Here is a 22,494-nt window from a genome sequence, read left to right as displayed (position 1 = left end):
GCACATTGAGGTGCATTATCACTATGTGCGGGAGAAGGTTTTACTAGGTCTTATTGATCTAGTTTATGTCAGCACAGAGGCTCAGGTAGCTAACATATTTACGAAAGCATTGGGCACAGAGAAGCTGCGCAAGTTCAGAGACCTGCTTGGTGTGTAGGAATTGGGATTGAGCTCGAGGGGGAGTGTTGAGATATCGAGCTCCACTCGCGATATGCCAGGGTGTCCATTGTGTATTTATGTCACCGACTTGTTAGCTGGAGATGCGGTTGGTACACCGCTCACGAATAATAGCTGGATGACAGCTATCTTTATCTACACTAGTTCGTGGCTCAGTTAGTATGCCACCTTAGTTAGTTGAGTTTGGTTTGAGACCCACATATAGGGTTCTTCTATTTCTTTGTACTAGAGTTCTTTTGGCTTTCACAACTAAGAAGAGGAAAACTATTTTCAGCCTCCACCTTTGTGTGTATTCCCCCATTGTGCATGTGAGAAAGCCGCGAGTGAGACTCCTTCCCTCTCTCCCACAATCTTCACAATGCATGTGTTTCTCCCATGGGATTTGTGGTAGCTACTTGATGGCATTTGGTGGTAATTGGCCTTTCTTGTTGATTGGTCCGGTCTTGTCTTTGGCCATGAACAGGGTTTGGTCTAGCTCTCATGTTGGTTTGCCTTGGGGTTTGTCCACAAGGGGGTGTTGGAGGTGGTGCTCTTCATCACCGGGAGCTGCGGGCTACTGACACATGGATATAATGGGAAATAATCCCATATGCATATGTACCCTCTTGGGGACGTTGAATATAAAAGGCTTATTTTAAGACTCTCTCTCATCCCTCTTGGGACTTTTTGGGGAGAGAGTGAGAGAGAGAGATCTTTGCAAGGCTAGGAGACCCCCGTACCTAGTGTGTTCCTTGTGCATAGTGGCATTATTGTATAGCCCAATAGAAAAGGGGAAGGTGGAAAGGGAAATGGAGAAGAAAAAATGATAAGAGAGAAGGGAGAAGTGAAAAGGAAAAGGGAAGAGGCAAGTGTAAAGGAGAAGGAAAAGGGAAAGGAAAAGGGAAAGGGAAAGGGGAGAGAAAGGGTAAGGGAAAGAGGAACAGAAAGTGAAAGGAAAAGGGGTACTTGAAAGAATAACTTGAAAAGAGAGATAAAATTTCGCAACACATTTGATCAAGGAGTCATGGCCAACTTTTCGCAATATAGTAGAGCTGGTGCAAGAGATACAAATCTCATCATACGATATGGATGATGTTGGGAGCCATACAAGATATTTTGCAAGTGAATTTTAGAAAACTCCAAGTATTTATATTTTATGTGAAATGGTTCAAAGGCATCTAGAGAGGTGCTCTAGCTATAGCTAGAAAGGATCCAAATGGGTTTTTCCCATTGAATCAACAACAATTTTAGAGAATTCCAAGTATTTGTATTTGATGTGAAATGGTTCAAAGTCATTTGTAGAGTTGCTCAAGCTGTAGTTAGGAAGGATCCAAGTGGCTTTTTGCCATTGACTCAAACAAAATTTTGGGATGACCGTATCGACACATTCATGCTACCCACCCACTGCGAGTAAATAAGCATTTTTCTTATATGGACAACATTTTCCCTTCAATTTCATTAACATATCATGGATTTTTATCTTAGGTGGTCTTTCAACCCAATTGAGTGGACAATCAGTGGTGGTTTCTGATTTAGGTTGCACTAGAAACTGATATGTCTTTGAAGATGTGGAAGTAGAGAATAATATGGAATAAAAAATATATGGTTGGAAGATAGAACTTATAATACCCCTTCTACAAAATGTTTAGAATGTGAAAATAGTTTAAGTTCCTCATAGGGTTTCTTAGACACTAATTTTGGAGACCTCAATGTGCATGTTGAAGGTGTGCAAGACCTCTGGCCACGGATGATTGAGAGGATGAGCATCAATGTCGAAATGAAGATTGCAAAGAGGCTTCAATTTATTAATGGATAGAGGACAACATTGATACAATATATTTTTGGTTGTGCAACAATTTAATTTCAATTTATTATTGTACGGTGTAGGGTGAAACCTCACCCTGTCCAAATTTATCCAAATTTATCGATGCTTTTTTCGATGTTTTTTTTCCCGAGGTTGTAGCGATGATAATATCAATGACAATATCGACGATTTCTTTCAAAAATATTACTAATATTGATGCTAATATCGATGAAAATTTTGACGTCACATGATTTTGGCACAAATATCAACGGATGTCATTTTCATTGAAATAGCAAGTAATAAGCATTGTTGAATAGTGTTAAAAAAGGTGCTAATGGTAGTAGTGACATATGAAGATTGAATTCTATGGGTTTCAAATTAACTTAACAGTATTATTGGCACAATTTGTCACTCTTTTGGCTACGCTTGGGTGGTAATTTAATCCATCAGATAGGCTTCAAGAAACATGCTAAACTTTGCATTGGATGAGTTGAACATTATGTTTGGAGATAAAGAAGAGAATCAAGAAATACATCTCAAGATTGAATTCTATGGGCTTCAAATGTACTTCAATTAATCCTTGGCACAAGTTTTGAACAAGATAAAATCTATCAATACCCAACTACAAGGCATAGATGCAGAGGCAGGAGAAAAGAATGCACTTTTGATTCTGCAATAAATCATATGCCTAAAGATTACAATGCATTAATGACAACTATGAAAAATATACCTAATCCAACATTTGAGGGATGTGTCTCATCCACAAGTAATCACTATGAACAAGAAAGGCTCCTCAACAAAGCAAGTAAGAAGCATGGAAGGATAGGTTGCTATCAGATTGAATCTAGATTTAAGAACAAAGTGCAACCATTCAAAGAAGCTAGGACACAAGGAAGAAGATTATAGATTGAAGAACAAAAAATCCAACTATACAAAGACTTCATTAAGTACAAAGGAGAAAAACAACATGGTTTTCTTTTATCAAAGCTGACCATTTGAGAATAGGGTTTCAAGAACCTAGGTGAGGGAGTGGCATGTTGTAATACCACAATGTACCACCATAAGTAGCAATGTATGAATAAGGGGAGGTGATGGATTTTTGTTTTGTAACTCACGGCTCGGGGGCAGGGGGGGGTGGGCATGAATGGGGAACTAGTAAGACAATTTATGTATCACCTGCATTCAAGGGGCATTTCAAAGACCCATCAACTAAATTTTTCCCCTAATAAAATCACCCCTGATTATTTATGAAACTACATATTTTTTTTCTAAAGTTGAATTAAAAAACCCTTCTTGTTATTGTAATCCTATTAAAAATTTTCCAAAAGTCAAATTAGAATACCCCTTCTTTTGATAATTCACGTGGTACATCAAAAATTCCTAAGGTGAACCCCCTGAGCCTTGCAGTAGCCTATACATCATGGCACTAAGGGGAGTTGTTGAGAGGTGTGCCATGAGCACCAAATAGAAGCAAGGTATGATTAAAGACATGAAGCAAGAGCATGCTACCACATGGCAAGAAATCTTTACCCCACATGTGAGAAAGCAATAAAAGTATGTACTACACTTCTATATAAGGAGGACATTATCATGAAATAATATATGCACTCAAGTCTCTCTATATCAATACAAGTCTCAATCTTTTAGCCTAATTAATAAGGAGGAAATTATCATGAAATAATATATGCACTTCAGTCTCTCTATATCAATACAAGTCTCAACCTTTAGCCCAAATAACTTGAGTATATGCTTATTTATCTAGCTCTTCATCATGTGTGAACTGAGGATTTATGCACCTTGCCACATCATGTGAGCAAGGTACTCATATTTAACACGTATTGTGGCCGATTTGAATCCCATATGAATACATTTGATTTTTCTCTAGTCTAGGCTTTCCTTGCATCCTCAGTTCTTACAACACCTTTAACTCAACCATACATGGGTCTTTCTTGGAATTAGGACAGGCATCTACCTTCCTCCTTGTCACTGCCCTTCTCAATTCTTTTTTGTTTTTGACTTGGCCAATTGTCCTTCTCCATGGAGACGGCCTAATTCAATAATTCTTGAGAGTTTCCAGCTGAATTGAGTATGTGCATTTATTAGACATGCACGTGGTATAGTCATATCAACATGGTTTTCATGACAAGATCCACACCTAATTGAGTAATGAGTGCTGACATTTGGATCATAAAATCTTGAATAGACTTGGTTTCCTTTTGCTTTATGTTGTGTAGCTTGTTTTGATGTGTTCATCATATATTCCTTGACAAAATATCCATAGGAAAGCTTCCTTCATTTATTCCCAATCTTGAAAGTAGCCTATTGGGTACTTGTTCAGTTGTGTTGACTTATGATGAGTGCAAGGGAAATAGTTTATAAAATTTTCTATAATATGTACCCATAAATGGTGCATCTTCAGTAGAAGATCTAAATTTTCTTGAAGGGATATTCATCCTCCACTCCCCCAAATTCTTAGAACTTCATATTAATCCTTCTTAGGAAAGTCCTTTGAACTTCCCTCTCTTGATCTTGGAATAGGTGGTATTTTGGTGCCTATTTTTTCAAATTTTTGGGTCTTATCTTGAGTAATTTTGTTTGTAGATGAGATAAGGGCCTCCTAACCTATGTCCTCCCCCCCTTCCTTTAGTACAATTTATCCCCTTGGTTGTGCTACAATTGTATGTTATCATACTCATAGAACTCATCTCAACTTGCCAAAGCTCTCCAGATGGCTTGCTTGCTTGGTCTATTTATATCCCCTCAATCTTGTTTGGGCTCAAGCTTGATAGAGCAAAAGGTTGTTTGTAGTATCAATAAGGCTTTGTAATATTCTACCACATTCTAAAGTCACCTCTACCCTTCTCATGCCTCTTTGTGCTCTTACATTGGTGGTCTTGTCTTCCTCACCTTGCTAAGACTTTGGCTTCTAGAGGCCGAGTTCTTGGGGTGTAGTCTCCCTCCTTTGTTCTTGGGGTGAACCCTTGGTAATCACAGCTGTATCATATTTCTTCTATTTTGAAATACGAGAGGCAAAGTTTGAAGAACTAGGTTGAAAACAACATACCCCAACTTGAGGTTTTCTCTATGTGCCTCCCTACCTACTTCTTCCTCTTCTTCAATAGAACCAAATCTATAGGGTGCCTAGTTTAAAAGTTTTATCCTAAGGTTGAGTTCTAAAGAAAACTCAAATGGTAAGTCTCTTGGGGCATAGTCTCCTTTGTTCTTGGTTGCCTTTTTGTTTTTTCCAGTTGTGATCTAAGAGTCAATCCAAGAGCATTGCACATAGCAATCTATTGGAGGATTGGGCAAGAGAGAGAGGAGTCTAGGAGTGCATGACTTAGAAACCCTATGTATCATGTGAATTCAACGGATATTTAAAAACCCTTCACCTAAAATTTCCCTTGAATAAAACCACCCCTCTTTGCTTATGAATTCACGGATTTTTTAAAATTTGAATTAAAAAAACCCTTCATTTATTATAATCCTAATAATTTCTTCCTGAAGTTAAATTTAAAAACCTCTCCTTTTGAATGCACATGGTACATGAACATTCTATAGTGTGAACCCAGAGGAGTGGACAAGAGACGGCTAACTTTACACTATGTTGTATTCCAATTAAACTAAAGTATAGACATGTTCTCCCCTTGGATGTAGGGTTAGGTTTTTTCGCGAACCCCTATCACTATGTTAGAATTTAAGTCATTCTCAAGCCCCCTCTTAAATTGCACTAGACAAGAAAAGGGTGCATGGAAGTAGTCTAAAAGCTCAAGCCCATTCGAAGGAGAGAAGTAGCTACTCTTAAAACTCTTAGAGCTACTAGGCTCTTTGCACAAGAGATGACTAACTGTACACTATGTTGTGTTGTAATGAGATAGAAATAAAGACATGTTCTCCAATTAGGGTTAGGGTCAGGGTTTGTATCTAAGAGATCTTTGAGGGAGAGGAGGAGCTACTATTAAAACTCTTGGATATAGTACTCTCTCTCACACACAAACACACACACACACACACACACACACACACACACACACACACACACACACACACACACACACACACAGACACACATACACACACAGAGTAGAAATGAATATTGGTGCATATAATAACAACCAAAACCCAAAAAATTAGATTATGTGCACGTTTGATGCAGTGATTATGAAATGAAAGTTTATACAATGCATACAACTTAGATCCTATACATAATGTTTATTTCCCTCTTAAGTTGTAGATCACACTTCACCTTTGGGAATAAAACCCAAAATATATGCTCAAGGGAAGAGAGAAATATGCATATTAAAAGAAAGAAATGCTCATAGATCAAAGGTTAATCAAATTAATAGATGGTTGCATGCTGCAAATGAGCCAAAGTTGAAGATATAACAAGTCATTTTGGACTACAAAGTTTATGTGAAGAAAAAGTCCAAGATGAACCTATCCTAAAGAGCTGATAAGATGCAATCCAAAAGGCTTGGACAAACAAGTGTGTCACCAAACTAAATAAGTGGCCATAGTACATAAGATATAATGAAGCAATGTTGAATAATGGTGAATGATAGAAAATTAATATTGGTGAATATGATAGCAACAAAAATAAAAAACGTTAGAGTAATATGTGCATGTGTGAGCACATTGATTATGCAATGAAAATTTGTACAATGAATAGAACTTAGATCCTATACATTAATGTTCATTCACCCTCCTGAAGTTGTAGATCATCCTTCACCTTTGGGAAAAAAACCTAAAAGATATGATGAAGGGAAGAGTGAAATAAAATAAAGAAATGCTCCTAGATCAAAGACTAGTCAAATTAGTAGGTGACTACGTGTTGCAAATGGCAAAGCCAAATTTGAAGATGTCACAAGTGACTGTGACTATAAAGTTGACGTGAAGAAGAATTCAGTTGTGAAGCTACTATGTACACCTAAGAAGATGCAATCTAGAATGTTGTGACAAAGCTACATAGGGCTAGAGGAGCAAGTGTTGTGCTTGCAAATAAGAGACTCTACTCTCTGTAGTAAGATTCTATAAACTTATGATAGTGGAAAAGTGTGGTATCTTCAATAAGGAAGGATGGACAACATGAATAACTTGAATGTCTCTAAATGGTCGAGTAATGTGAGGTAAAGGTAATCTACAATGGGAGTGTTTGGACATTTGTGAGATGTGAAATCCAAGTGTATTGACCATAAGCTCATTAAGGAGTTGATTGTAAGAAAGCCCTAAGAACATTAATAGCAAAAGAAGATGCTTAAGATGTCCAAAAAGCATGTGAGCTACACAAGGAAGATATGACATCAAAGAATGGTGTCTGGAGATACTGATGATACACCAAAAACTTGCATCAAGTATGGACTATGTAAAACAATCATGAGTGCATAATGCTAGAACATTGTCACACTAATAAATGATATTCTGATAACCACTGGGTGGTGACAACTAAATCCAATTATGATGTGTTGTGGCATAATTGAACTGATGATCCTAAGATGTGCTCATGTTGAGGCTCTCTGAGGACCTATATGCTGATTAAAACTTGTGGTAGGTAGTGAATCCATAAGCAATGCAATATGGCATAAATCTCAAAAGTCTATTAGAGTAGAAGGCCATCATGCTAAGAGCTTACATGTAAATCTTTGTGAGATCAAAAAGTGTAGTCTAATCCATGGAATCATGTGATGGATGTACATCACCAAAATCAATATGTGATGGTTCTTGTGATATGATGTGTTGTGGCATAATTGAACTGATGATTCTAAGATGTGCTCATGTTGAGGCTCTCTGAGGACGTATATGCTGATTAAAACTTGTGGTAGGTAGTGAATCCATAAGCAATGCAATATGGCATAAATCTCAAAAGTCTATTAGAGTAGAAGGCCATCATGCTAAGAGCTTACATGTAAATCTTTGTGAGATCAAAAAGTGTAGTCTAATCCATGGAATCATGTGATGGATGTACATCACCAAAATCAATATGTGATGTTCTTGTGATGTTTCTATAGTAGCTATAGTGTCAATGAGTTTCGATTCAATACTTTAATATTGGGGAAAATATGAAGCCTCTATCATGAAGGTCTTGCGATATTTGTGCTTTTAGTTCATATATTTCTTCCAACTTCATGATCAAAATATCATCAAAATGCCCATGAGAACATTGACACGCTTCATTATGGAAGGTTACTAACTATGAACTACCTATAAACCAATGATATGTCCAAGGGGACCGACTTAATGGAGTGATGGTGATAGTAGCCCTCCGCCATTACCTCATGAAGCCGTGGAGGAGGAGGTGTTTGATGATATGGTGCGGGATTTATATGTCCATCAAGGGAGGGATGATAGCATGGAGCAGGATGATCTTTTTACTGTAGCATCGACTCCACTGTTTGAGCGGTGCACATTCTTTGTTCTACGTGCCTCCCTTGAGTTACTAAACTTGCAAACCATCTAGGGATGGAGCAATGCAAGTTTGAATGCATTACTCAAGTAAGCTAGTGGGTCAATTACTCGAATTCTTTTCCTCATTTATGGTCTTCACGTGCAGGCTATTGTGTAAAATGCTTCCAAGGGAGAATAAATTACCGACCTCAAGAGATATGGCAAGGCAACATGTGACCTCTCTTAGAGGATTAGATTACAAGCGCATCCATGCATGGGTCAACGATTGCGTTTTGTTTCGTGGACTACATAAGGATGCAAGAGAGTGCCCTACTTGTGGAGAGGCAAGATATAGAGCAGATCTCAAAACTTTGGACGTGCCTCGTAAGGTTCTGTGACATTTTCCCATAATCCCTTGCATCTAACATATGTTCAAGTGCAAATCCATTGCAGAGCTCATGTCATGGCATTCCTCCCATCGATCAACCGATGGCAAGTGGAGAACTCCCGCAGACTCTCCTGCGTGGAAGCATATTGAAGACACATGGCCAAGCTTCAAGGAAGAACCTAGGAGCTTGAGACTGGGATTGGGTATGGACGGTGTGAACCCATTTGGTCTCAAAAGCACCTCTTACAGTGTATGGCTAGTGATATTCGTGAATTATTATCTTCCACCCTCTATGGCTATTAAGAAAGGACATGTTATGTTGTCCCTTCTAATTCCAGGGAAACATAAAGTCAAAAATCCTGATGTTTATTTGGAGCCTTTGATTGACGAGCTAGAGATACTTTGGACAGGTATCGAGGTGAATGATGTGAGCAAGCCTCCCTCGTCACGAGACTTCAACTGCAAAGCAGTCTTGATGTGGACGATGCATGACTTCCTAGGCTATGGCGAGTGTTCAGGTAAGCATTGCACTTCTAATTATGAATAGGCAAAGGATGTGGCACCCTAAACCCACCTTCAACTCTTAATTGCATCTATTGTTCAGGTCTCACTACATCGGGTTACCATGCATGTCCTGTTTGTGGTCCTTCGCTAGTTGCCTCACGGGCAGACGCATTGAATAAGGTCATCTATGAGAATCACCATCGATTTCTCCCACTTGATCATCCTAGATATGTTGCCCCTTGGAATGAAGTCCTCCCACAATCACTCACCGTGGGAGATTGGATGAGAATTTGGGACGGTTCCACGACTCCTCCACCACTTGGCATGAGCCGGTAAGGGTTTGTAACTATTGTGTGCTATATTGCCTGGAAATAAAGATTGCCCGTGAACACTTTATTTTGTTTAGATACTCCATCTTTTATCGTTTACCATATTGGTCCCACCTCAAGATCAATCACTTGCTTGATCCCATGCATATCTTCAAGAATGTGGCATCTACCATTTGGGAGCATTTGAATAGGACATGAGATTCTGTAGGCATAAGGGAGGATCTACGTACCACAGGGGGGATGCATGAAGCTTGGCCACAAGAGAGACCAAATGGGCGTGTTTTTTTACCTCGTGCACCGTGGAGGTTATCAAAGCTAGAGATGGCGGCGGTGAAGCGCGCTATTACTACAATTCATACTCCCACTGGATGCATGAGGTGTTTGAAGGGAGCCTTTACAAAGAGCAAGAAAAGAGGTGTAGAGCAATTATATGGCTTGAAATCTCATGATTGGCACAAGATGCTTCAAGTAAGTATTTTATGTGCATAATATCTTTTTCCTTTCAAATTTGTGAGTGAATAAATTGTATTTACAATATGGGCGAGCTTGTGAGGTACTTTACATGATACAAAATACGATGCGTATTAATGCTCCATGCAAGGTGTTCATATTGCTAATATGGTGTACTTTTTCATTTCTAGGTATGTGAGCTCAAAGGAAATAGATCCCACCACGCTTGAGAATGCTCGAGTTATGTTTGTGGAGGTGGTTTGTTTAGTGGAGGAGACATTTCCACGTTCTATTCTCACAAGCCAACTACATCTTATAGTGCATTTGGTGGATGAGATTGCTATATGCAGTACTATACAAGCATGATGGTTGTTCTTCCTCGAGCACTTCATGAAGACCTTGAAGGGCTTCGTGAGACAAAATGCAAGACCCGAAGGTAGCATGGGCGAGGGTTGGTTGGTACAAGAGTCACTTGTATATATTTCTGAGTTTCTTGTTGATGTGGATAGCTCTCTCCCACGACTATGGAGAGATGATGAAGACCTAAGGATGACCTCTATTGTGCCTCAAGGGAAAGGACGCAACAAAGTAATAGACATGGAGTTGCATAATATTATCAACCTCTATTGCGTGCTTAATAGTGATGTGATGAAAAGATGGGTGACAAGATACGAGGATGCAAAGGCAAGAATACAAGAAGAAAGGGCCCTCTTTCGTACACACCACGGATCTCGTGTTGCATACCCTCAGTATCTAAGAGCACTTCCAAAGGATATTCATGTGGATTGGCTTCTTGATGAAATGGAGAAAGCAGAGAAAGACAAGGGGATGCATATCACAATGGAAGAATGGGAGTATGCTAGGGGATGCATGAGCAAGGTCGGTATATAGAATGTAATCCATAAGTGAGGAGCTTTCAATAATTTAGATTGCTTATTTAATTGATTTTTTCTTGGTGTAGTGCACTATGTTCAATGCTATATGGTGTGAGGGCAAGCATTTTCGAACACAACGGATTGATGATAAGAGAAACACACAAGATTGCGGTGTCATTGCTAGCTTTGAGGGAGCCAATGGAGCCATGGATGATTATTGTGGCATAATCCAAGATATTATTAAGCTTGACTTTCGATGCTTCTTTGTGTATGTTTTGGATGTAAAGTGGTTTAAGGACGTGGTGGAAAGAGGCCCTAATGCAACAATCAAATGCCATGCAAGTGGCTTTGTAACTATTGACTCCACAAAGTTTTGGCAAAGTAGGAACGACACACTAGTACTACCGCAACAATGTGAACAGGTACTGTGCACACATATAAAAATACTCGCTTTTAAATATTTGATGCAAGGAAACTAACATGATTGTATTTGTGTTTGAATTAGGTTGTCTATCAACCAATGGTGGATAATAATAGATGATGGCATGTCATACCTATTATGCCACGTTCCAAAGTGATGTATAGTACATTTACTAATATGGAGCGTATGGAGGATGATCATGGCCATGGACGTGATGATGACCGTGATACGAGAGAGGAGGATTATCATGAGATAGGAGATACAGATATTGAGGCCATTACCCATGAGGATGAGCCTACCATTGGTGATGTTGATTTCGATGAGCACATGAGTAGCACAAGTAGTAGTGGGTTGAATGTATTTGTAGATCTAAACACCTGTTTGGATTTTGAAGTAGATAGTTTGGCAAGGGTTGGTCTCATTGAGGATGATATTGAACCATAGCCCATCATTGATATTGGCAAAACTATTTTACATATTGTCTCATTCTCCCCACATCAATTCTTGTATATGTGGGCTTGCAAAAAAGCATTGATGTTTTTGTTAAAATTATGTGCTTTGGTAATCATGGGCAATGTTTGGAAAGCAATGATGTACACCAAAATCTCACTTTCTGTATTCTCTGTTTTGCGTCTAAATACGCATCTAAATACGCGTCTAATTTCTAGTGTAAACGTGCTAATAGACGCGCTAATACACACGCAAATAGATGTGTTGATAAATGCAATGTTAGACGGGCCCGTATTTTCTCAGTGTAGATGCGCAAATAGACGTGTTAATACACGCGCAAATAGACGAGCTGTTAGATGCGCTATTAGACATGCCCGTAATTTCTCTATTCAAGCAACGCCTATAGATGCGCCCGCTATTTTGCGCGTCTATCAAGTGCGTCTATAGTTGCTTTGTGTTGTTGTGCACATCGATAAAGAGAAGTGCAGTAAAAGAATTTATTGTTTTTCATTGTTTGTGCTAGTTTGAAGAGGTTGCAATGGATCAAGAGGTGGTTTTGATAATCAATGTTAATGAATTTCCAATGTGGTTTGTTAGGATGGCCATGTAAGAAAATAATACAACGTCTGTGTTCAATAGATAACAGGATCTCGTACGCAAGAGAGAAAACAAGATAGTATGGAGAATCAAAAAATTTGATTACTGTAGAACTGATACAATAGATGGCGCTGCCTCCCAGCCGTGCGCTCCTGTGAAAGAAGCTTCGATGGTGTGCTAGAAACAGTAGAAGACGGAGGCTGAATGCTAAGGAATAAGGGTTGCTGTAGCCAGTGATGAAATGGGCTTCACGGGCTTGCTCTTATATAGCCACCAATTGTAGTCGGTTAGGCTCAATTGGGTGGCCGACCCAGTCCACCCAAAACGGTCGACTGGGGATCAGTCCCGTAATAGGCCACCGACCATATGATAGAATCGGTGCGTAAAATAGAGCAACTAACCCACGGTATCCGTTCGGCCCACAGCCATCCGGGATCATCTGAGGCTCCAAACGGGCCCCGCAACCCAAGAGTGGGTTGCCCCGGGAAATGCTCCATCTACCCTCAGTGCGGTTAGTCGAGGGATGCCTTCCTGCACTTGCATGTAGCCTAGTTGGCAGTGTGCCAAATCTATCTGAAGCTGTCCAGCCATCAGGCCACACATGGCCCCCATCTGGTGTCCAAACTAGGACCTACCGGATAACCGAGCTACTCAAATGCCTTCTCCTCATATGGGGGGCTTACAAGTAGAGTTAGATGGTTCCCGCATAGTTACTCGAGAGTGGAGCATTGATATCTAACAGGCTAGTGTATATTAAATGGTTGCTACTGAAAATTTTTGCATTTTATAACACCTGAAATTCCTCATGGATCAAAAGTATGGCTATTCGATATTTTGCTAAACGTTTTGCAAGAAATTGCTTAAAAATGGTGATGCGGTAACAAGTGGTGTATCACTATGTGTGCATATGCTACATAAAAATGTGGGCTTGTTTAGAAGTGTGGTGAGGCCACATTGTGTGGTGGCAATGTGCCATATGAATGCTGAGTTGGCAAATGATATGGCTATTGATGTGGTAGTGCTAAGGTATCTATTGATATGGTAATTGATGATGTGATTGATGACATGGTAGTTTGTTATATAGCACTACCACGTGTGCTGATTGTGCAGGTCAATTGGCTAATAATGTGGTAAACTAGCATGACTATCTACCACCACATGCCGCAATCTAATCTCTATGATTGAGTTACCTTTTTGTTGCAAAGAATATGAGATGAGGATGAAATTGAGGGAAGACGTATCACTCCAGGATGGTGAAATGTGAATCCTGTAGAGAAAAATATTGAATTAGAAGCTAAAGGGGGCAAAAAGAGATGGAGGAGATGCTAAAGTCTTGATTTTGGGAATGAGAGGCCATGGGTTGATGCTCAAATGCCATTGGCCACTTTCAAGTGACCAATAGCGCCTATTGCACAGTTACAAAGACAAGCTTGTGGCTATTTGGCCACTTAAGAGTGGAAGCACTTACGGCTCTTTCGTTGGGTAGACTCATGTATTGGTAGCTATCGCCCTCCTCATGGCAAGCATACAACTCGATGGTGACTCCGAAGATCCAATGACGAGGAAAGAGATGTCGAATTGCAAAAGTATCTTGCACCATCTAGTTGTGGGATCAATACTTACTTTGAGCAATGAACTAGCGACAAGCCTTAACATCCATCCAATGCCAATATTTGTAGACCAGAGAGCATTCACTTGTGATCCTTGATGGCAAGCTTGAGGAGCCAAGATTTCACCTACTGATTGTTGATTTTCATCATACTAAACTCTTTGCCTTGTTGTTGTCATGTGTTCTTGTTGTACAAGTTGTGTTGCAGTGTTGCCTTTGAGTGTACTTGTCGTTGTCTGTTTTTTATGCCTCTTTGTTGGCATAGATCGAGATGACCCATTAAAAGAGCTAGAGAGAGATATCACATAACTATTCTAGTGACCATTCCCACCATAATGGGTGCATAGTAGGAGGGAGATATAATTGTGCTAGAGGCATGATTGCCCAAAGGTAGAACATCTCAATTAGACTTGGTGAAGTCTAATGCCATGGGACCATAGATGGAAAAGAAGACAATGCTAAACTAGTGATATTTAGAGAGCTGCCTACATGGAGAGATACAAGGGTTTTCGCATGCCACACACGCACAAGCATAAGGTCTCCTCGCACTTACACCTATCTAGACACCTCATCCGAACTAGAACACCTGATTTACGAAGCCTCTAATGTAGTCATGCAGATACATTCACAAAATCTCTACTCCAAATATACAAGTGCGTACGCTCTTCCAAGAACTGAGAATAGATTTCCATGAGGGGGTCTGTGAGGTCACATACCTATGCTTCATACTCATGTAGGGACGATCGCCAAACCATCGGCCATCATATCACCAAGAATGCTAAGGAAGCTAGGAAAAGGGATTTGGTTAAAGGAACAGCCGTGAGAACAGAACATGCAAAATTGTGAGTAGTAATTCCTCATCGTAAAGAAACTAGTGATTATCAAAAAAAGGCATTTCAACTAGGTTGAGGTACGTGTAAAGTATTGTGACCATCAGATATGCTTTTCATGATCGATCACACATTATACACCGTTTTTCCCCTAGTGATATGCACATTCGTAAAAAACACGCCCTTAGGTGTGTTATCTGACCAAGTACTCATCGGATGGGTGTGCCTGTTTGAAAACATGTCAATACCACCTAGGTTGAGGTCTAGGAAAAGTATTCTGCCCATCGGATATGCATTGCATGGTCGATCAAGCATTAAATACCATTTTTGCCTTGGTGTCATGCACATCATACTTTACAAAAGAGAGGGAGGGTGGTGCTACAATATATTTCCACCATTGCCAGAACCCCAATTTTGAGTGGTTTGCAATAAAGGGACCTGTGTTACAACAATGTACTGGGAAGGTGCTAACTTAACTCTTGCAACATCAAGTTCTTCCAAGTCATGTAAAATTGTGACTACTTCTTAGAGTAATGAGGCTCCATTGTTTACCCAAGCAGCTCTCAAATGAATATATCGAACTAAAGTAGCCAAATAAGGAAGGTAATTTATTGCTTTGTCGTAAGAAGTAGAAACAAAATTTTAAAAATTGCATTGACCTTTTTTGTGGTTGTGTGTGGGGGGGGAGGAGGAGAATTCTATTGACTTGCCATAAGGAATAGAAAGTGACTCCTATTGTTAAGTGAACTTCGAGGTTTTTATGCATCTAGAATTTAGAATTCTCTACGATTTAAGTGCGTGTGCTTTATGTCGTGAAATAAACGCTTTCTCGTGTAGAGCCCGAGGCACGGATAATAATACGTGTATATCACCATTCTAAGGCTAAAATTGAAAGTACCATATAACAAGAAGTAGATTATAAAAGTACATCACTGTTACAATTCAGCGCTCTGGAGCTTTAGAGTTGGATACAAAAAGAAGCAGACGTGTAAAGAGTACACGAATTTTACAATGGAGCTACGGGAAGATGTTGACCGTGGTGGCAAAAGAGGGGGGCGTGCGATATGCAAGGTTGAGAGCTCCATAGCTGTAGCAGGTTCTCCGTCTCTTGATGGATCTATCCTCCATATTTCTGCTGAGGGAGGAGGTAAGGGACCGAGGGAAGAGCACAACAAAATTGTGGGTGCAGGCGATGGGCAGGAGAGAGGCAAAAGTTTGATATGAGAGACAAGGAAGAGGAAGCAGAGAAGAGGAGGATGCTTCCTGCGCCTGCTCCATCTGCATGATCTTGTAATTCTTTACAATCTTCCGCTTCTGCAAAGGAGATAAAAGGGAGGAGAGGAAGAGAGGGAGGTAGAAGAGGAAGCAGAGCTGAAAGGGTGAAATAAGAGAGAGAGGAAGAGGAGGATATATAATAGTTCCTGCGTTTACTTTCTGTTCTGAGGATATTTTTCCTGGGCCTCCTTTCCGTTCAAATTGTTCTGTACCTTCTGAGGAAGAGACGAAGGGAGGGTCGAGCAGAAGTCGAGGAAGAGGACCCAGAAGAGGCAGCTAGAAGTCACGAGGGTCGACAAAGAGGGAGGGAGCGGGAGGGCGAGTAGTCCAACAAGACGAAGCCGAACAAGACTCAGACTCAGACTGAGCAGCAGCTTGCGAAAGGCGCTTGATGCACCACAGGTCCTCATCGCACGAGAAGGATTTCCAGTGTGGTATCCACCCCTTCAAGGGGTCGCAGCTCGCCACCTCAGCTGCCACGACAGCACACCCGTCCCTCCGGGCGAGGTTGTGCGCCACGCGGCAGAGCTCACGGAGCGCGTCCATGCCACGCGGGCCGTGGGCGTGGATGCCGAACATGAGCTGGACGCCAAATGGCGTAAAGACATTGGGCACGGTAGGGAGGGGGAACCAGGGGAGCAATTTACCAGCGACGCGGCTGGCAGAGGAAAGGGCCCGCAAAAGCAAAGGGGCGCCTTTAAGGTGAAGGCTATAAATTTCATTACATTTCCAAATACTAATAACAGCCCAGCTGGGGTTTTCAGGGGGGTTATTCCGGGTCTTCCAAGTAGCTCTCCAGGTGCCTTTGTTAAGGGAGCTAGTCAAGATACTAGCTAAGTCACTTACGAAAAACTCAGTGTTTTTCATCACCTTGTCATATAAGTGGAGAGCTTGTTCGATATTCATCTCTTCGATGTCCACCTTGTTCTTCTTCACCTTCTTGGGTCTCTCGTACACTGGTTGAACCAGAATCGATGGCGTCCTGAACTTTGCATACTTGAGCTTCTTCGTGAATAAATTCACTGATGCTTCGTTCTCCTTCTCCGTCGCTATGTACACATACTCCGTTCCCCTCTCCTTGCACCACTCCTCCATCTTCCTCACCATCTGCTCCCCTATCCCCAGCCTCCTGCACACACAACGTCATTTCCACACCCCACATTAGTTTACCTTTATCCTACCGCACCCCACTACCATCAGCAATGCCTTCCTCCCTCTCTCCCGCACCGCAGTACATTCAGCAATCTATTCCTCCCTACCGCAATATACCTCTCTGCCGCACAGCATTACCTTCCACAATTTATCCATGCATTCTTCCCTACTACGCTCTACCTTCCTCCGCCTCTCAGTCGATCCCATCTTCTCAAACTTACCCTGTGTAACAATTCAATGTATTCACTGCCTAATATCCTCTGACTCTCACACGATCCCGCGATCTCATGCTTACACTATGTAGAATTTCAATGTATTCACCTGTAGCGTGGAGAAACTCGCAGGCCCAGAATGTAAGCAATCCGCGCGAAAATTGGTTTCTCCCAGCCCTCTTCGCCTGCATTACCTTCCTTCCAATTCTTCGCTTGCTTCTTTGGTTCTCCCTCACCACAAACCACGTCCTTCACCCCGGCTCTTATCAGCCCCACAATTTCCCTCTCAGGCTCAGCCTCCGCTACCTGCGTAAAAAAATGCTCGCGATCAGAGAATCGTAAAAGAACGGCGAGACACAACAATCTACTCCCAGTAAATGTTATTCACTCCAACCGTGAACTGAAATTTGACTGCTCGACGCTGACAGAACAACTTGCGTCCAAGATGCGTACGTACAACCGAAACAAACAGGCGGCGAATGAAAAAGTCCAACTGAAAGCGCAGTAGGAATGAGCATTGAGGACAGAATATCGTTACGCATCAATGGAGACGGGCGCAGAGATTGTAGCACAGCTATACGAACGAATGCAGCATCGGCATTGCAGACTATAAATTTCCAACAGTGAAAACAACATCCACATCACTGGAATGCCGTGGCGTACCAGCATAGCGAACGTGGGGTAATGTCGAATTCGACCCAGCGGATCGCCAAGAAGGTCAGTGAACAGGGAAACCTTGCCGCTAGGGCCAGCTTCGCACATCTTCTCCAGTTCGTCAGCTCGCTGTAGATCTGTTAGCTCGTTGTAAGCTCGGATCCTGATCTCATGAAGCGTCGGTAGAGCGTTCGTGAAAGCCATGACTTCAACAAACGTGCAATCACATTCGCCTCTCTCCGCCCTCCCCCTTGCCTACCAACGTTAACCTCCAAGAATCTAAACACAACAAGACATGAATGCACTCTATCAATCCGAGCAATCAGCAGGTGAACAGGATGCTTCCACCGAGAAGCTGCTCGCTGAAAAGGGTGCCGATGTCCAGCTGCTACTTAGCTGTATCGACTTCATAACTGTGTTGACAAATCCATCTTGCCAAACGCACGCTCTCTCTGCAGCAACCATTTGTAATCCTTTCTTTAATTTCAGCCGGTCTCCTTCTCGCTCATTTATCGCTAGAGAAGAATTTCTAAAGAACTAAAGCGTGGCTATCAGCTTCGCGAGCCACCTATTGGCTTTGCTAAAGCGCCCGACTTTTCTATTCGCATTTCCCGCTATATATGCTCGGTTTCCTGCTCACACAGCATATCTATCGCTCGCTGTGAGGTGTAAGACCATTCCTAAACAAGTGTAAACTCTGCTACGAAGTGGGTGTTTGCCGCAGGCAGCCCTATCACATGGACTATTTTCTATTCAGGCTTCTCTCCTCAAACCGAGACGCAGGGGCCAAAAGCCTGCTTCGAAGCTGCTACACAATCTGAGAGCTGGGCACGCTGGGGATTCGGTTTGGGATTATATAAGGTAAGGCGGGAGGGAGGGAACGGGAACGGTGGAAGAAGGCACGACTGCTAGCCAACAGATTCCAACGGGTTGAAATGGATCGTTCTGGGGCTTCACATGAGGAGGAATGATGGGAGCAATTGATCACATTCCGTGTTGGGCAAGAGTGAGAGGAGAGGGAGGTGGGTGTGTGGCACGTGCAAGCAGGAATTGAAGGGTTGAGAGAGGAGGAACAGCCAGACGGGAGGAAAAGCAGCCAAATCAACAGGAACAGCAACAGCAGCAACAACAACAGCTACAGCAGCACTCCAAGTCGCGACTGCCAAAAGAATTGCGACCGCGGCATACAGGATCGTCAAGCACTTAGCAAAGTCGTTCGCGACGTGACGAGGCATGGAGGGATTGATAGCTGAACGCAAGGCAGGGCCTGCAAAGAGTCAGAGGCGGAGCATCATATGCTTCAAGGCGGGCTTCTTGTGAGGATAATGACTTGGAGATGGTGACAAACGGGTTGCAGGGAGAGCTCGAGCAAACTAGATATCAACAGAGAACGAGTCTGATGACGACGAACTTTCGACGACCGATTAAACCATCCTCATAAACTTTCAACCGCAGATTGAACATTCGATTTGAGACTAAAGCTATGGTAAAATGTGCTACGAGCAGCAAGCTTCAAAGCAACGAAATCGGGCAGGGAATGGTTGAATTTATAGCTTCTGAACCTTAAAATCTGATCACCAACGCTAGAAACAAGCAACTAATAACATAACTTCAAGTAATGTCCTGCTTGATTCAATTCAACTGGAGCACTAAAAACGATATGAACCTTAATCTGAAGCTCTATTTGTTTTTCTGCTTGACTGACCAGCTGCTAATAGGCCGTTCCACAAGATATTCTAGACCTAACCTCCCACTAAAGTGAAGACAAAGTCCCTGCTTGATTGATTGAGCAACAGTACCAAGCACTTTCTGCTTGATTGACCAGCAGCACTGAGCAGTAAGTCGGAATCTGGTGCTCAGTAATTCAACAAAATTGGGTAGTAAATTGGCTCGATGGAACAATTCAGGATTGAGCAACAATCACAATGATTGAAGAGCTCTAGAGTGTTGTAGAACAGTAGAAACTTTTGACCCAACAGCAGTAGTCAGTACTCAGCATTTTCCTCATTAATTGAGCAATAATATGAAGCATCTCAGCTTCATCTAGGCTCATTAATTGAGCATAATTTTCAAGTGTCTGAGCTTGATGAGCCTTTGATCTAGCAACAGTGGTCAACACCCAAAGCTGTACAGTACTAAAGCAAAAATTTATGCTTGATTCAACAACAGTAGTCAGCACTTTCCACTTGATTAAAACAATACCAATGGACTTGGAGTTTAGTTTTGTGCTTGATTCAATTGATAACATGGTCAGCACTTTCCACTTGATTAAAACAACAGCAATGGACTCTGGAGCTTAGTTTTCTTTCTCCCTCCTATTATTGGTTATCTATTATTAGCCCCTCCACATTTTCCAGCCTATCATTGCCCCCCCTCTCTATCAGCATTATTTGCGTCTCCCTCCCTCCCTGCTGCTTGCAATTTTTTGTCCCTGCCCTGTTAATAATCCAGTTTGCTGTTCCGCCCCTCTTTCTATCCATCCCTTTCCGTGGTTTTCAATTCCGCTTTAAGTAGGTGGCGGACAAATTCTCTCAACCTCATAATTCCGCACAGTGCAGACATACCACCGATTTTGTTTGCTCCACGCCCTTATTAGTAGCAAAAGAAAAAGAAGCTCTGTTAAAAATTTACGCATACCGTAGAATTTTGGGTGCACCCTCCTGTCTGTTTATTCCATCTCGCCCCCTGAGCACCGTATTTCCAAAAGATCATTTAAATTTCCCAGCTGCTTGACTCTTGTTGCTTTTGTACGGAGGTGTCACCTTTCATGTGGCACGGAATATACTTGAGCCTTTAAAGGTTTTTATAAATGTATCGTAAGCGACCGCCCGTATAAATCCGGCCGGAGTTTGTGAGCGCTAAAACTTACATAGTGGCGTACATATATACAAGCGTCTGGTACTATCCGCCATACGCACATCATCGGCTTCTAAATTTAGGTGGGTTTTCGAGGAACGATTCTTAAGGATCAAAACTCTGATTTGTCCGTCAGATTTAGATTTGTGATTAGGAAGGGGCGGTTATCTTGACGGCAGCTTGCATCGATTGTGTCTCCAACTTCTTCATCCAGCCGGCCAAATGTCAATGTTTTGTCGCTGTTGCCTTCAAACCAAACGGCTCCGGCCCTGGGATTGAAAGTGGTCGGTTGGAATCTCTCCTCTGCTTTCAGATGAATTCAAATCAAACTGGGAAAAGAAACGGGTTTAACGTAATTTCTAGTTTTCTACCCGAACCGGGCCGACGGGCATGAATAGTCGACTCCTGGCAGTCTGTCTCTAAAATTCATGGTCATTTTCCTTTACTCTAGAATTCCAGACGCCAGAGCTCAGATTTAGATGAGCATTTAAGGAAGTTCGATTTCATTCTGTCAGGGATCGTCTGGAGTATTGAATTTCAAGCTAGTTCGCTATAACTAACTTACTATCATTGAGCTTTCTTCTCACTCGCCATTCGCGGAATGCAGAGATAAATCTGGCGGTATCCCGTGAGATCATTACTACTCGATGCAAATGCCAGTGGCCACACTAAAGTTTTAGCTGAGATTTGTGCAAATTAATTACGGGCGCGCCCATCGCCCTCGAATCATTCCTAATCATTTGCTTCACGGAATCAAGAAAGCTACATGATTCCCCTTTTCTCAATTGTGGTCGACAGCCATGCCCATGCATGAATGCATGCACGCATCACTCTTGCATGCATGCATGCTTCCTCCATCATGCCCCACATCCCATACCACGTCATCCCACAAGAAGGCCGCAGCTTCATCCCCCACTGAGAACTTGAAACTCAACGGGGCCAAGGGACTGCCTTGGTGCTTCAACGTGTGTGTGGGTGTGTGTGTGTGTTAGCTCTGCCCAACCCCTCACGAGTTGAGTGAAGGTTAGTTTTTTTACGGTAGGTAGCCTAGAAGGAAGTTTTCCTTTTCTGAGCCCTCGTTAAGCCATGTGTCGTGATTATAGATGCTGATCTTTATGAAGATCCAAGGGTTTGAAACTTGCTTTCTAGAAAAGCAAAGGAAGTTTTCCTTTTCTAAGCCCTCGTTAAGCCATGTGTCGTGATTATAGGCATTGATCTTTATGAAGATCCAAGGTTTGAAAGGTGCTTTCTGGAGTTACAGCCATGACGAAAAGGCTACCTACTGCAACCTAGTTATTTTTGTTTTTGAACTTCCTCAGCAAATTGAGTCAACTGCATTTTTTCTTTTTCTGTATTTTCTCTTTCATGAAATTTATTTTCCGAAAAAAACTTCTTTTTTCCACGCCCTTGCTTTGTCATACCCTTGCACATCATCCCCATCCCGTCAAGTTCCTCAACGCTCTACCACACCTTGACATGTCATCCACACTAGTCACAATTCAAGTCAATTCATGTCACCCTACCGGGTTCAATGATAGAGCATTTTACAATTAT

General features: G+C 41.8%; 1 protein-coding gene across 1 annotated transcript; it reads right to left on the bottom strand.

Moving 5' to 3' along the window:
* Nucleotides 1–15,746: 15,746 nt before the first annotated feature.
* LOC147892604 (putative N-acetyltransferase HLS1) lies at nucleotides 15,747–19,459 on the bottom strand. The gene is made up of 3 exons (XM_087387141.1): nucleotides 18,094–19,459; nucleotides 17,540–17,736; nucleotides 15,747–17,195 (listed from the first exon to the last, which is right to left on the bottom strand). The coding sequence occupies exons 1-3, from the start codon at nucleotides 18,286–18,288 to the stop codon at nucleotides 16,343–16,345; spliced, it is 1,245 nt and encodes a 414-aa protein (XP_087243267.1). The 5' UTR covers nucleotides 18,289–19,459; the 3' UTR covers nucleotides 15,747–16,342.
* Nucleotides 19,460–22,494: the final 3,035 nt, after the last annotated feature.

The sequence above is a fragment of the Dipteris shenzhenensis genome, chromosome 16 (genome assembly GCF_047967505.1).
Source record: "Dipteris shenzhenensis isolate YYH24624 ecotype China chromosome 16, Dip_SZ_1.0, whole genome shotgun sequence".
Lineage (NCBI taxonomy): Eukaryota > Viridiplantae > Streptophyta > Polypodiopsida > Gleicheniales > Dipteridaceae > Dipteris > Dipteris shenzhenensis.
This window is presented reverse-complemented; position numbering and strand designations above follow the sequence as displayed.

What these genes read in the sequence shown, in the direction of transcription:
- LOC147892604 (XM_087387141.1), bottom strand. Translation starts at nt 18,288, where the DNA reads ATGGCTTTCACGAACGCTCTACCGACGCTTCATGAGATCAGGATCCGA. An exon ending in ACCCCACGTTCGCTATGCTG is followed by an intron (nt 17,737 to 18,093) that starts GTACGCCACGGC and finishes TTTTTTACGCAG; the next exon opens with GTAGCGGAGGCTGAGCCTGA. An exon ending in CGAGTTTCTCCACGCTACAG is followed by an intron (nt 17,196 to 17,539) that starts GTGAATACATTG and finishes TTGTGTGTGCAG; the next exon opens with GAGGCTGGGGATAGGGGAGC.